At 39.9% G+C, this 14,132-nt stretch overlaps 1 protein-coding gene across 1 annotated transcript in view; it reads right to left on the minus strand.

The window, feature by feature from the left end:
• The window catches only part of LOC126336984 (cysteine-rich motor neuron 1 protein-like), a 1,115,002-nt gene that overhangs the window by 18,307 nt on the left and 1,082,563 nt on the right, over positions 1–14,132 (minus strand). Inside the window, exons 4-7 of the mRNA XM_050001221.1 lie at positions 11,042–11,227; positions 9,073–9,186; positions 1,888–2,064; positions 30–188 (exon numbers count right to left, since the gene is read on the minus strand). Coding sequence (XP_049857178.1) covers positions 30–188; positions 1,888–2,064; positions 9,073–9,186; positions 11,042–11,227 — 636 coding nt within the window. The remainder of the gene's footprint in view (positions 1–29; positions 189–1,887; positions 2,065–9,072; positions 9,187–11,041; positions 11,228–14,132) is intronic.

Raw genomic sequence — 14,132 nt, forward strand, 5'->3', positions numbered from 1 at the left:
TGAAGATATTCAAAATATCCTTATCTCACCTTGACAGTGTGGGCAGCAGTCTTCTGGTGGATTGAAGATGGGTTTATCACATTTGATAGCAGGACACTTAATGACATTACACATCTCCAAACCAGCATGGCAGTAGCACTGGTGACACCCATCAGGCCATGTCATTCCATCTTCAAAAATATGTCCAGCTGCCAAAAGAACTTCTTTTAGAATTTGGGTATATGTATCAGAAAATTGCAAAGAAGAAATGGTTATCGGAATTATAGAAATTCCAGGACAGAAAAGACAGACCACCACTCAGATCAGAGAAGAAATGAAAACTAATGTATATGTATTTCATAAGTTGTTATTGCCTCTGGAGTATCAAAATTTTGTTTTCCCCTGGAGCTGAGAGTGAGTTTATACTATAAATAAACATACACTTATGATGTATCAGGAGATGGTCTTATCAGAAACAGATGAAACAGAACAGGAGGAAGGGGAAGATGACAGAAGATTTTGCAGAATGGAAACAGAGAGGAAGAAAGGACATGGGGTAAGAACAAAGGAACAGTGTCAATTGAAAGAAGACCATTTAGCAGACAGGAAGGAGAAAAAGTTTTTGTAAAATAGGGGCAGAATGAGAGCAAGTAGCTAAAGAAGATGAAGTAATAACGGTAACTATTAATAAAGCAAAAATAGGGTAAATTGGAAAATCTTGAAGTCACCATGAGAAAATAATGGAAACATAACCAGAAAATAAAATAACAGTGGATGAACAGGGTCAGGAGAGAGAGAGAATGTGGGTTAAGGTAGATGGAGAGGGAGGAAATAGGGGGAATGCTGAGCTATGGAATGATTTGGAGGGGCACTGGACACTCATCACTAGGTAAAGAGTTCAGAGAGGCTGTTTCTGTTGACAAGAAGGCTGTGGGAGAGAGGAAGGAGAATCAACAAGCTATGAGCCAGAAGGCAACTAAAGAAATCAAATTATTGTGATGTGTAATATACTCTGTAACAGAATGGACTATTTTAATCTTAATGGCAGATAAAAATTGCTGTTATCTAAGGTTACAGCTCTTTGATTGTCATGGCACCATGTAATGATGCAAAGTGTGTTCACTGTTATCAGCTGATCATCTAGTTTCATTCACAAATTTTCTAACATTTACTCATTAGCTGTTGCTTATTGTAAGACTAATATAGGAAGTGATTATCTTATACACAGGACAGATCTTATTATTGGATCATTGGAATATGATTGGGCAAGGGGTTGGCAGTAAGAGTGGTTCAAGAATAGACCAAGACACTGCACTGGTTGGATGGATAGTAGAGTGCTTATTTAGGGGCATGAGGGAAGAATACTGGGCAAAAGTTCCTCACCATAGGACACATCAAATGGTAGGTTGTTAAGCCCTGCCTGAATAACAAAATATGTGGTTACTATTTCTTTGTGGCTGTCCAACTATGGTGAAGAAAGTGTCAGGGGTATGGAACAGTGTAATGTGGTTGATACGAGAGTGACAACCAGAAATGTTAATTCCCCTTTCTGACACCATTGTGTTCATGGTTGCTAAGTTGATGGATCAACAAAGTTCTTGATGACATAAAGTCATCCTCCATCAATCTGATGGTTTCAAATGAACTAATGTTTATAGCAAACTCTCTGGCAATTAATACTACTGCACTGTGTAATTGTTATTTATTATTTTTAATACTGAGACCTTAAAATAATGTTTAAGTTAGTTGTTGACTCTTGGTCATAGCAATAAAAGACTTTCAGACCATAATTTTTACATTTTACAGGATACCACAGGTTATTTGTGATGCAGGTTTAATGCCAAGATCAGATTATTCATGTCCTGATTATTATAACAGCAGCAGTAAACTTATAAAACTCATACTTACAAAGTGTTTTGCACATATTTTCAGACAATTCTTCAACTGGATACAATTCATCATCATCCTCCATTCCTTGTTCTTCATCAACATCTTCTTCCTCATAATCATGTTCCTCACCTTCGTCTTTACCTTCAGTATTATCCTCAGGTTGCAAAGGAGTAGTATCAGTTTCAACTTCTTTCACTAAAATGAAATAATAATTTGTTAATTAATCAAATGTATGCATTAGCCATAAGAATGGTTAGTGTTTCCATAAAATGTTTGGATGTCTTATCCACAAATATATTCACTACAAAATACTGTTACATCTAAACCACCATCAACTGCAAATTCAATGGCAGGGTCATAAATGAAATTCAATACTTACTACTGAATGCACATTTATTACTTACAGCAAAGTACAGCCAGAATAGAACTAATCTCCTGAATGGAGAATGTGATTATTTATACAAATATTGAATACTCCAGCATGTTAGTATTTAAACAGACATTTCAAACATAAGATATTTCAAGACATTCCAAAAATGATAAATATCAAATAACAATTAACTGCTGGTGGGCAAGTTTGAATTGGTGACCCACAGCACACTAACCAGTGATGCTAATTGCTACACCACACCGCATGAAACAGAGCTTGTGGCATTGCTCCCTCGCCTAGAGAAACAGTGACACACTGTTCGAGGAGTCCTTATTGGAGCTGACTACAGCACCCTGGATCTAAATCTTGTTAATGGTCCTTTGTATGACTGCACTTGTGGATTCTCATGTTCTGGTCAATTTGCTACATTTCCTACACCATGAGCATTAAAGGTGACCATTGCCATTGAAGCTTCAGATCATCTGGTGCTTCTTCAGATTCCTTGAATCTCCCACCATCTATCTGCACCTCATTACTTTAGTAGGATTTCATCTATGCTCTTTTGTCTTTTTGATGATATCTTCGGCTTTTCATGTGATGAAGGATATGGTATGGCCCCAAATAATGCATTAGCAACCTTTTTGATAGTCCCACTTTTCACACATCAGTAAAAATCCATACCAAGTCTCCCAGGTTGTATCTCACTGGCTGGTCCTCGGAGTTATAGTGTTCTCAGCCTTTCCCTATATACAAGCTAGCTGTCTTGCTTCTTCAGTCCTGTAATGAGATGTTTCACATAGTCATCCTGAGTATTGTCCAGCTGAAAGGGGAACAATATATCCATTGTCATTTCATCCTCATGACTGTGGAGCAGAAAGAATGGTATGAAGGCTGCAGTGATTTGCTTTGCTGTGTTGTATGAGAATGACATGATGGTCAGCATCGTATCCCAATCTTTCTGTTCGGCATCAGTGTACATTGGGACTGTATTTACCAATGTCTTCTTAAAGTGTTTGTTAGGCCTTTTATCTGCTAATAGTAGGAAGTTGTCATCCTGTGGTTTATGTCACAATGTAAAATTATCTCTGGCACTGGTCTCAACTGGAAAATTTTTCAATGATCAGAGATTATCTCCCAGTGTAGTCCTTGCTTCAGAATGATCTCTTCTACAAGGAACTTCACTATTTCTGGAGCTTCAGGAGTTGGCACAGCTTTGGTGATAGCATAGCAAGTGTGGCAATCAGTACAGGCTATTATACAATTATCCCAATTTGCCAGACTCAAGAACCTCCCCAGGAGGTCGATTCCACTTCAGTGGAATGCTGCTGCTGCAGGCAGGATTGATACCAGATGCCCCGGAGGTAACTGCAGCATGTGCATCTGTCATTGACACTCCTTACAGTGGCACAAGTAGTGTCTAATGGAGTGGTAGAGACCTGGCCAGTAATACCTGCATTTGATTTTGTCTAGAGTCTTCCAAGTTCCAGATAACTGGGATGATGAGAAACCATCTCCACCACACAGGTCACAGGTCTTCTTACATAAAGTTACATCTATTAACTGTAATCCTGCCTTGGTCAGTTCCTCATTTTTAAAGGCTTCTATTGGATCTCCCTCTGATCAGCAGCAACATCATTTAATGCAAAAATTACTGAGATTTCATCCACACTGCAGTGTTACACCGAAGGATTTCTTGAAAAGCAGTCAGCATCCTTTTGTATGCAATAATTTTTGTATACCATTGTGACATTGTGCTCCTGATGCCTCAGTGCCCCCCACACCAGTCAACTTGATAGATCCTTCAAGCTAGTCAGTCAGCATAGAGAATTTTATTCCTCACAACTATGAAAGGTTTTCCAAATAATATGGCTGGAATTTGTTGATGGCCGACCAGACAACTGCAAGATACTTTATTTGGTTCTAGAGTAATTCTCTTCAGACTTGGAGGGTACTCTGGAGGCATAAGCTATCACATTTCCAGCACATTGCTGAATTTTTGCTAGAATGGACACTGTCCAAAAACTGCTAGCATCAGTTTGTAGTCCCATCTTGGCTTTCTCTTAATAGAATGCTTGAACCTCCTTAAAAGCAAGGAAGGACCTTTCTTGTGCCTTGTTCCTAAAAATTTTGGTTTGTCCCTGCAGTAGTTCTTGCAAGTAGTATGCCTTGGTATAGAAGTCCTTTATGAATTGCCAGTAGTATGAGCATATTAAAGAAAACTTCTCATGTCACAAATGTGCTGAGGAGTCAAAAAATCTGTAGCTACTATTATTTACTCTGGACTGTGACAGACTTCATTGCCATTCACTAAGTGCCCAAAGATGTTTATTTCTTGGGCACTGAAGAGGCACTTTTTCGGATTCAGGCATAGACCTTCAGTTTGAGCACACTTCAACAACACTGTCAGTCAGCTTAGATGTTCTTCAAATGTTTTTGAAAAAATGACAGTGTCATACAGACAGCAAAGGTACATCGTTCATTTAAGGTGTTGATGCAGGTTGTCTGTCGTATGTCCAAAGATGGCTGGATTCTTGCATAGTTGAAACGGCATGAATTTGAACTCTTAGAGGCCATCAGGAGTTACAAAGGCAATCTTTTTCTGGTCATCCCCATCAACATTGATTTACTAGTAGGCTGTCTACATGTCAGTAGTTGAGAAGTGCATAGCTTCTTTCAACCAGTCCAGGGAGTCATCAGTGTGCATCAATGGATACACATCTTTCTTTTTGATTTCGTGCAGTCTTCAGTAGTCAATGCAGAAATGCCATGTGCCACTCTTCTTCCTCACAAGGACCACTGGAGAGGACCAAGGACTCTCTAAAGGTTCAGTGATTTCATCTCGCAGCATTTCCTCTACTTCCTCCCAGATTATCTATTGTTCACCTAGTGACATTCTACTTGAGTGCTGGCTAATTGGTGGATGATACCCAGTATTGATCTGGTATTTTACAAGGGGCTGCTTGGTGTATCTTTTCTTCAATCTGAATTTGAGGGCATCAGAAAATTGATACAGAATGGCTACTACTCACAAACTCAGTTCCTCAGTGAGGTCAGATCCTGTTGATAGTTCGATAATACACTCCTGGAAATGGAAAAAAGAACACATTGACACCGGTGTGTCAGACCCACCATACTTGCTCCGGACACTGCGAGAAGGCTGTACAAGCAATGATCACACGCACGGCACAGCGGACACACCAGGAACCGCGGTGTTGGCCATCGAATGGCGCTAGCTGCGCAGCATTTGTGCACCGCCGCCGTCAGTGTCAGCCAGTTTGCCGTGGCACACGGAGCTCCATCGCAGTCTTTAACACTGGTAGCATACCGCGACAGCTTGGACGTGAACCGTATGTGCAGTTGACGGACTTTGAGCGAGGGCGTATGGTGGGAGGCCGGGTGGATGTACCGCCGAATTGCTCAACACGTGGGGCGTGAGGTCTCCACAGTACATTGATGTTGTCGCCAGTGGTCGGCGGAAGGTGCACGTGCCCGTCGACCTGGGACCGGACCGCAGCAACGCACGGATGCACGCCAAGACCTTAGGATCCTACGCAGTGCCGTAGGGGACCGCACCGCCACTTCCCAGCAAATTAGGGACACTGTTGCTCCTGGGGTATCGGCGAGGACCATTCGCAACCGTCTCCATGAAGCTGGGCTACGGTCTCGCACACCGTTAGGCCGTCTTCCGCTCACGCCCCAACATCGTGCAGCCCGCCTCCAGTGGTGTCGCGACAGGCGTGAATGGAGGGACGAATGGAGACGTGTCGTCTTCAGCGATGAGAGTCACTTCTGCCTTGGTGCCAATGATGGTCGTATGCGTGTTTGGTGCCGTGCAAGTGAGCGCCACAATCAGGACTGCATACGACTGAGGCACACAGGGCCAACACCCGGCATCATGGTGTGGGGAGCGATCTCCTACACTGGCCGTACACCTCTGGTGATCGTCGAGGGGACACTGAATAGTGCACGGTACATCCAAACTGTCATTGAACCCATCGTTCTACCATTCCTAGACCGACAAGGGAACTTGCTGTTCCAACAGGACAATGCATGTCCGCATGTATCCCGTGCCACCCAACGTGCTCTAGAAGGCGTAAGTCAACTACCCTGGCCAGCAAGATCTCCGGATCTGTCCCCCATTGAGCATGTTTGGGACTGGATGAAGCGTTGTCTCACGCGGTCTGCACGTCCAGCTCGAACGTTGGTCCAACTGAGGCGCCAGGTGGAAATAGCATGGCAAGCCATTCCACAGGACTACATCCAGCATCTCTACGATCGTCTCCATGGGAGAATAGCAGCCTGCATTGCTGCGAAAAGTGGATATACACTGTACTAGTGCCGACATTGTGCATGCTCTGTTGCCTGTGTCTATGTGCCTGTGGTTCTGTCAGTGTGATCATGTGATGTATCTGACCCCAGCAATGTGTCAATAAAGTTTCCCCTTCCTGGGACAATGAATTCACGGTATTCTTATTTCAGTTTACAGGAGTGTAGCTTTCTCTGTTGTGTTGTCTGTTGTGTTAGTTTAGTATAATTCTTTGTCGGTGCTGCTAAGCTGTTGTTCCTAGACTCGTTTGGCTGTTCCTACACAAATACCTTTAGGGGTGAGTTGTGACTGTTCATGACAATAATCCAAATTTCCCTTGGCTGCACACAATGCTTATAATTGTCACTGGTTTGCAGATTTCTTTTGTGAGGCTGAGTAGCTTTTTTCAATTGACAAAAGCAGTAATAAAGAATGGAGTGAGTGAAATAAATCAAGGAGAAATTTGGGAAAGGGAATTATAATTCACAGAGGAGAAATAAAACTTTTAAGGTCTGCCAATGATATTTTTATTCTGTCGGAGACTCATCTATTATTTTTAATGTCTCATTGCATGCTCTAATTCCCTCAACATTGTCTGATTCAATTTGAATATATTCCATTCCCTACATTTTACTTTTTTAAATGTTTATCTTGTAATCTCTTTTCAAGGCACTCTTCATTCTGTTCAGTCCGCAGCTTGTGGTCTTGTGGTAGCATTCTCACTTCCCGCCCACAAGGTCCCGGGTTTGATACCTGGCAGGTCAGGGATTTTTCCTGTCTCAAGATGACTGGGTGTTGTTGTGTCATCATCATCATCATCATCATCATCATCATCATCATTCATGCCCATTATGGTCGGAGGAAGGCAATGGCAAACCACCTCCACTAGGACCTTGCCTAGTACAGCAGTTCACGTCTCCTGCATTGTCCCCTACTCTCCTTGGAGAATGGGACCTCATCATCATCATCATCATCATCATCATCATCATTCTGTTCAACAGCTCTTTCCTTTGCCATCTCTGACAGAATAGCAATGTCATTGGCAAATCTTAAAATTTTTATTTCTCCTCTGTGAATTATAATTCCCTTTCCCAAATTTCTCCTTGATTTCCTTCAGTCACTCAGTTCTTTGCTAGTGTCCACTTTCACAGCCTTTGACTTGTATACAAGCAGTCTTGTTACTGTGCAAGTTTTCTTTTTTAAAATCCTCTAATCTAAGCTGTTGCAACAGTAACAAATTAAAAATGTGTATGATGTGGAACTCAGAACCTGATCTTTGTCTGCAACATTTGTTTGGAAGCTTGATTTAAATATGAACTCCACTTAATGAAAAAGTTCGCTTCTAGGACTTTATCAATTGGAAATATGCATAGTAGATGAGTTGAGATTGGGCTCAATTATTATAACGTTGAAGAAGAAAAGGCAGATACAAATCTGAGGAAAAGATGGCCAGGCACCAGAAATGTCATGCTAACAAATAGTGAGTTGTGTATTTATATAAGGCTAGTACAAACAGCCATACACAACCATAACAAATGAAGAATGTAGAAAATTGACTAAAAGATAGTGGGTTTGTAACAACTACCTGGTATTGCTGGACACACAAGATATCTGTATTCAATCATTGTGCCATGAAACTGCAGAAAAGAATATGCGGGTGAGAACACATCTGGGAATGTATCACCATGCAGGTTATCTGCAAGCCACTGCTGTCACAAGACAGGTAAAATACCCTTTAGTTTGTTCTCAGTTACTGAAAAACTATGCTAATAAATGCTACTACCATTCTTCCATTTAAACTGTTACTTACTATCTTCCTTCACCAATACTCTGAGTATTTCCTCTTTTCTGCCTCTTCATTTCCCAATGTTCATTGGAGTTCTCATTTTCTTTTTGTTTTCCTTCTCTTTTCCTTATTTTACACTATTACATCTTTGATCATTTTCATCTATCATATTGTCTCATCACACAGTCTGTTACTCAATCTTTCTTCAGATCTTTTATGAAATTAAATTTGTAAATTCTGCTTAACAGCCCAGGGATGTGAATTTTATTTGCTAGATGCTTGAGACAGTATTAACCAATTTGCTGCTAACAAACTTTTCCAGGATGACTTCTCCAAATTAATTTTGCCTTTGTTACCAGAGAGAGTATCTCTTCCTCTGAAAAGTGATGTTGCAAAACATCAAACTTTTTGTGCAACCAAGAGACTCAGGGAGAAATGTGATGTCTTTCAATACAGAAATATTGCTTGTAATATCTCCTTTCCCTGGGTTTTCACTGAAGTATTATTATTTTATGTGTGTCACAGCTTTTTACCAGTTATTTGGAAAGCAAGAAGTTTATGTTGGTCTCTCAAATACTGGGGAGTGACATGTTCTTACACAGAAATGACTCTAACAGACCCTCCTCTGAATTTATTCATTTTCATTTCTAAGTAATAATTCGTATCAATAAGAAGTTTTATTAACATATTCTGCTTTGAGTTTTCTTATGATAAGACGGTTACAATGGCTCTATAACTTACCTTGTTTGCACTGGCATATGGGACATCCGGTATTATCTCTTTCAAGTCCATTGGGGCAGTACTGAGAACAGTTAAGCGTTGGGCACTGAGATACTTTGTGGGCATGTTCACCTTCTGAAACAATTCAAGCAATACATTTTTGTGTGATATATTCAAAAGAAAACAACAAAACAATGAAACAGACAATGATATCAATAAAGCATTAAGATGTGGATAAGCAGAGAATGAGTGAGTGTGCGTGTGTGCGTGCGTGTGTGTGTGTGTGTGTGTGTGTGTGTGTGTGTGTGTGTGTGTGTGTGTGTGTGGATTATAATCTTAATGTTACATTTATACACAAATATAAAAAGGTAATTTATTGAAATTTTCATCCTATGTATCATTTTTAAGGAAGCCACAGTAATTTGAAATAGCACATTCGATACATGTGCTTTAATCATGAATACTTAACAAATTTAAAGACTGTGTTTTCATATAAGCAGAGCAGATCAGACAAGTTTGATTCCTGGCCCACTCCCAAAACTGAATCTTCTGGTACTTCATATTTAAAGATGTGCAGTTTGGACTGTAGGTAGATTCCTTTCAAATCTGTTTAAACAAATATATTACAGACTCACAAAAGAGAAAGCTGATCATGATTTACTTTAAGAAAAAAGACTTTTTCTATACTGCTGAACAGAGCTTGTTTAAACCAGAAAGGCAAATGTGCCTGAGACTGGCCAACATAACCCAGCAATCCCAATGACCAAACAGACATGAGAAGCGCTGTTCTTGGCATATGTCAGAAAACAGTGAGTGGATGGAGTTTGATGTGAACAATTGATTGTGAATCTGGAGAGAAGTTATTATTTCTACATGATATCTGTTCCACTATGAGTGGTTAAAAAGGTGTCTAGCCTTAGATGAGTGACTTGTGTTTGCCAGTGATTTGACTTTGTGAACGTGTTAGCAACCTATTCGAGTACAGAAAAGTGTGACTGTACCATTGAGACATCTTGGAACAATATGTTGCAAGTGATGGGATGGAAAGAACAATGTCATGTTTACTGTTGTAACCTTGACTTTACCGTTGATTTAGAGAGTTAGTCTCCTTGTCAAGAGAACATTCCACATGGTAGACATGTATCTGAACTGAACAATTTTAGCTTTGTTTATCAGCATTGTTATTAAGCTAGAAGCTTGATTAGCTGAATTTGGAAGTACAAATGAACAACGTTGAACACAACCAATATAAACCTGCCAGTCCACAGAGCTATATGAACTGAGAAGTGAGTGCGCTGTAATCAGTCATCTATAAATCAAGAAATTAATCTGTAAATTAGGAAGTAATACTCATGGCATCATTACCTTCTAGGTGCTACATATTTGTGATTAACAGAGGTGGCTACCAAATTTGTCTCTTACCCAGGTTACTTCTCTAAGATGACAGCATTTTATCATTACTATTACTTGAAGACTGGATCCTTCTTGACATATTAAATTTGCATGTATGGGCAGCAACCGAATAAAGCATTGTGCAAAGTTCAGTAATGCTGCTGCATAAACTAATATAGCACACTGACCAAAATATCTCAAAACTGGTTCTGTGTGATACTTTGCATTTTTTTAGCTGTAATAAACTACATGAGTTGACACTGTTATGTCTTGTAATAATACAATGCAGGAATAGGACTTCTTATTTATCTGCCCGCTCAAATACTCTTCTATTTGCTGGTGCTCTAGCCTGAAAAATGATTCATTTGAAAGATAGCGAGTTTCCAGCCTTGTTTATGTGCTTGTTATGACTCAATGGCCCTATTATTTGGTTAGTTGTTAATTTTGTTCCTAAATTATTTACCACATCTAGCACATACACCATTTATGGATGACATGGAACAAAGAATTATTGGTATACTAATTACAATAACACTTTTCAGGTGCCTGGAAAGAGTGTCAATTCAAAGATATTACAATATTAAGTGATCTTCATTACCTTCACAAACGGGGCAGCATTCATTTTCTACATGTTTTGGGTTTGAGCATTTTATTTCACACATAAAAGACCAACATTCTTTCTTCCCAACAGTGCAAATGCATGTTGTGCATGGATCCTCTTGCCATTTTTCTCCATCTTTCATTACCATGCTCTTTGAATGAACAACACAGCCAGGTGTGTCAGCTGAAATAAGCAAAATGACAGTATTGGAAACATTATACATAATCATTCAATTGTAAAGACTTGTAATTAACACTTGCAATACCTTCATTGTCAACCATTATGACTTTCAATAAAACTATTTATTTATCATCCATCCTTGACCATTAAATGCAACTGATGTCATCTGTGATGTACATACACACTTACATTTACAATTACATAAATAACACATTTGGTGATATTGTACATCATTACTGTGTACCAAGGTATAAAACTATTCATCATACAACAAATGATATATGCTATATATTCAACACTGTAGGAAAATACAGATTGCTACTTACCATACAGTATTCACTTACATAAGATTAAGATTAAATGAAACTATACTGGGTGAGATGGTGCAGTGGTTAACGCACTGGACTCGTATTTGGGAGGACAATGGTTCAAACCCATGTCAAATTGCTTCAGGCAAATTCCAGGATAGTTCCTTTGAAAGGGCATGGCTAACTTCCTTCCTCATCCTTCCCTAATCTGATGGGACTGATGACCTCGTTGTTTGGTCCCCTCCCGCATACCAACCAACCAAAAAATTTGCTTGTTATTGTCGCGAGACCTGAACTATGTGACCCACTGTGTGCCTGTACTGGCAACATGTTAAATAGTTCTACTCCCATGTATGCTTTAAGAAAAAGAGAGCTGATGTACATGTGCAAACAAACAAATGGTTACAATTTCAGAAAAAAACTGTATGATTTATTTAAGAGAAAGAGTTTCATAAACTGAGCAACTCAATAACACGTTGGTTCACCTCTGGCCATTATGCAAACAGTATCCAGCTTGGCAGTGATTGATGGAGTTGTTGGATGTCATCCTGAGCGATTTAGTGCCTAATTTTGTGTAATTGGGGCACGCTAGAACTGGTTGGAGGGACCTGCCCATTAAGCTCCAAACATTATCAATTGGGGAAAGATCCGATGACCTTGCTGGCCAAAGTAGGGTTTGGCAAACCTGAAGACCAGCAGTAGAAAATCTTGCCGTATCAGGGCGGGCATTATCTTGCTGAAGTATAAGCCCATGAAAGACAGTAACATGGTGCATAGAATTTCACAGAGGTACCAATGTTCTGTAAGTGTGCTGTGGATGATAACCAAAGGGATTCTGCTATGAAAAGAAATGGCACCCTAGATCATGTCTTGTGGTTGTCAGGCCATATGGCAGGTGACAGTCAGGTTGGTATCCCACAGTTAGGGCCTCTCCAGACATGTCTTTGGCATGGAGTAGAATTGTCTTCAATGATAAGTTGCACTTCAAATTGATCCTTGATGATCACCAAAGATGTGCCTGAAGATGTGCCAGACAGCGGTGGGATACTAACATGACTGTTGCCTGCCATATTGGCTGACAATCAGGAGTGATGGTCTGGGCTGCCATTTCTTGTCATAGTAGGACCTCTTTGGTTGTGATTTGTGACAACTTTACACTACAGCGGTATGTCAACAAAATTCTACACCCCATTTTGTTGCCCTTCATGGCAAGCCATCTTGAGGTTACATATCAGTAAGTTAATGCCCACTTGCAGATGGCAAGAGTCTCTACTGTTTCTCTTCTTGCTCGGCAACCCTACCTTGGCCAGCAAGGTTGACAGATCTTTACCCAGGTAGAGTACATTTGGTGCATAGTGGGCAGCCCCCCCCCCCCCCCCCCCCCCCCCATACAGATCAGGATTTTGATGATTTAATGCACAACTGTAACCATTTGTCTGTCTGTACATGTGCATCACATCTATCGATTTCCATCCCACTCAGATAATTCCTACATGATACATCATTTCTTTGGTCTTAGAGTGTATTTGTAACTATCTTGAGTTTTCTTAAGAGATCAATTTGCTGTTTCAGGCGCATATTAGTTTGATGAACAGATTGTAGTAGTTTGTGCCTGTATTGAAATCCTTTATTATGTATAAACAGCTTAGTATAAAGAGGGATGTTACAGCTGGTATTTTCAGTTGTTTTGAAATATGGTCTACAAGGCCATTATTTCTGAGTCCCCAGATATATCTGATTGCCTTCTTTTCCTAAATGAGAATTTATTTTGCTTCAGGGGAATTCTCCATGACAAAATGGTGTATGTTAAGTGGGTGTGGAGAAAGACGTAGTATGCACTGAGCAATAGCTTATCACTAACATGAGACCTTAATTTACCTTACAAATATGTGAACACATGTCAACTTAGTGAAGATATAATCGGTATGACTGTTTCATGTTTTGAGTCAAGATGGATCCCAAGAAGTTGAGATGAAGCACAATCATTGCCATATTGCCATCATCTCTAATGCATAAACTAAAGGGAATAGTTACAGGTTTTTTCATGATTAATATGCAGTTTGTTGATTTGCAACCAATTACTGGCTGCTCTGAGATCATCCCTACTTTCCTGCTTTAATCCTCCTAAAAGTTTCCCAGCTGTAAAAAAAGTGGTGCCATCTGTGTTGAGTGTGGATTTATACAACATAATGCTGGACAAATCATTTAGATGTATTATGAAGAGTAAAGGCCCAAATACAGAACCATGTGCCACACCCTGCCTGATGTCCAAGACATTTGACCTCATATAGTTGAATTGCATAATTTGTTTTCTGTCACTCAGATAGGATATGATCAGAGATAGTTCTGAGGAGCCTCTAAAATATTAGCAGTATAGTTTTCCTAGCAGAATTCAATGGCTGACAGAGTCAAATTCCTTGCTGAGATCCTCGAGGATAGTGTTAACAGATAATCTTGATTCAAATGTTAATAGTATAAACAAAACAGCATTTTCATCTGCTTTTACTGTTAACAAGCCAGACCTGAGGCCATACTATGAGTCACTAACAATATTATTCACAGACAGATGTTCACTGATTAGGAACTGTATGCAATATTTC

The sequence above is a fragment of the Schistocerca gregaria genome, chromosome 2 (assembly GCF_023897955.1).
Source record: "Schistocerca gregaria isolate iqSchGreg1 chromosome 2, iqSchGreg1.2, whole genome shotgun sequence".
Lineage (NCBI taxonomy): Eukaryota > Metazoa > Arthropoda > Insecta > Orthoptera > Acrididae > Schistocerca > Schistocerca gregaria.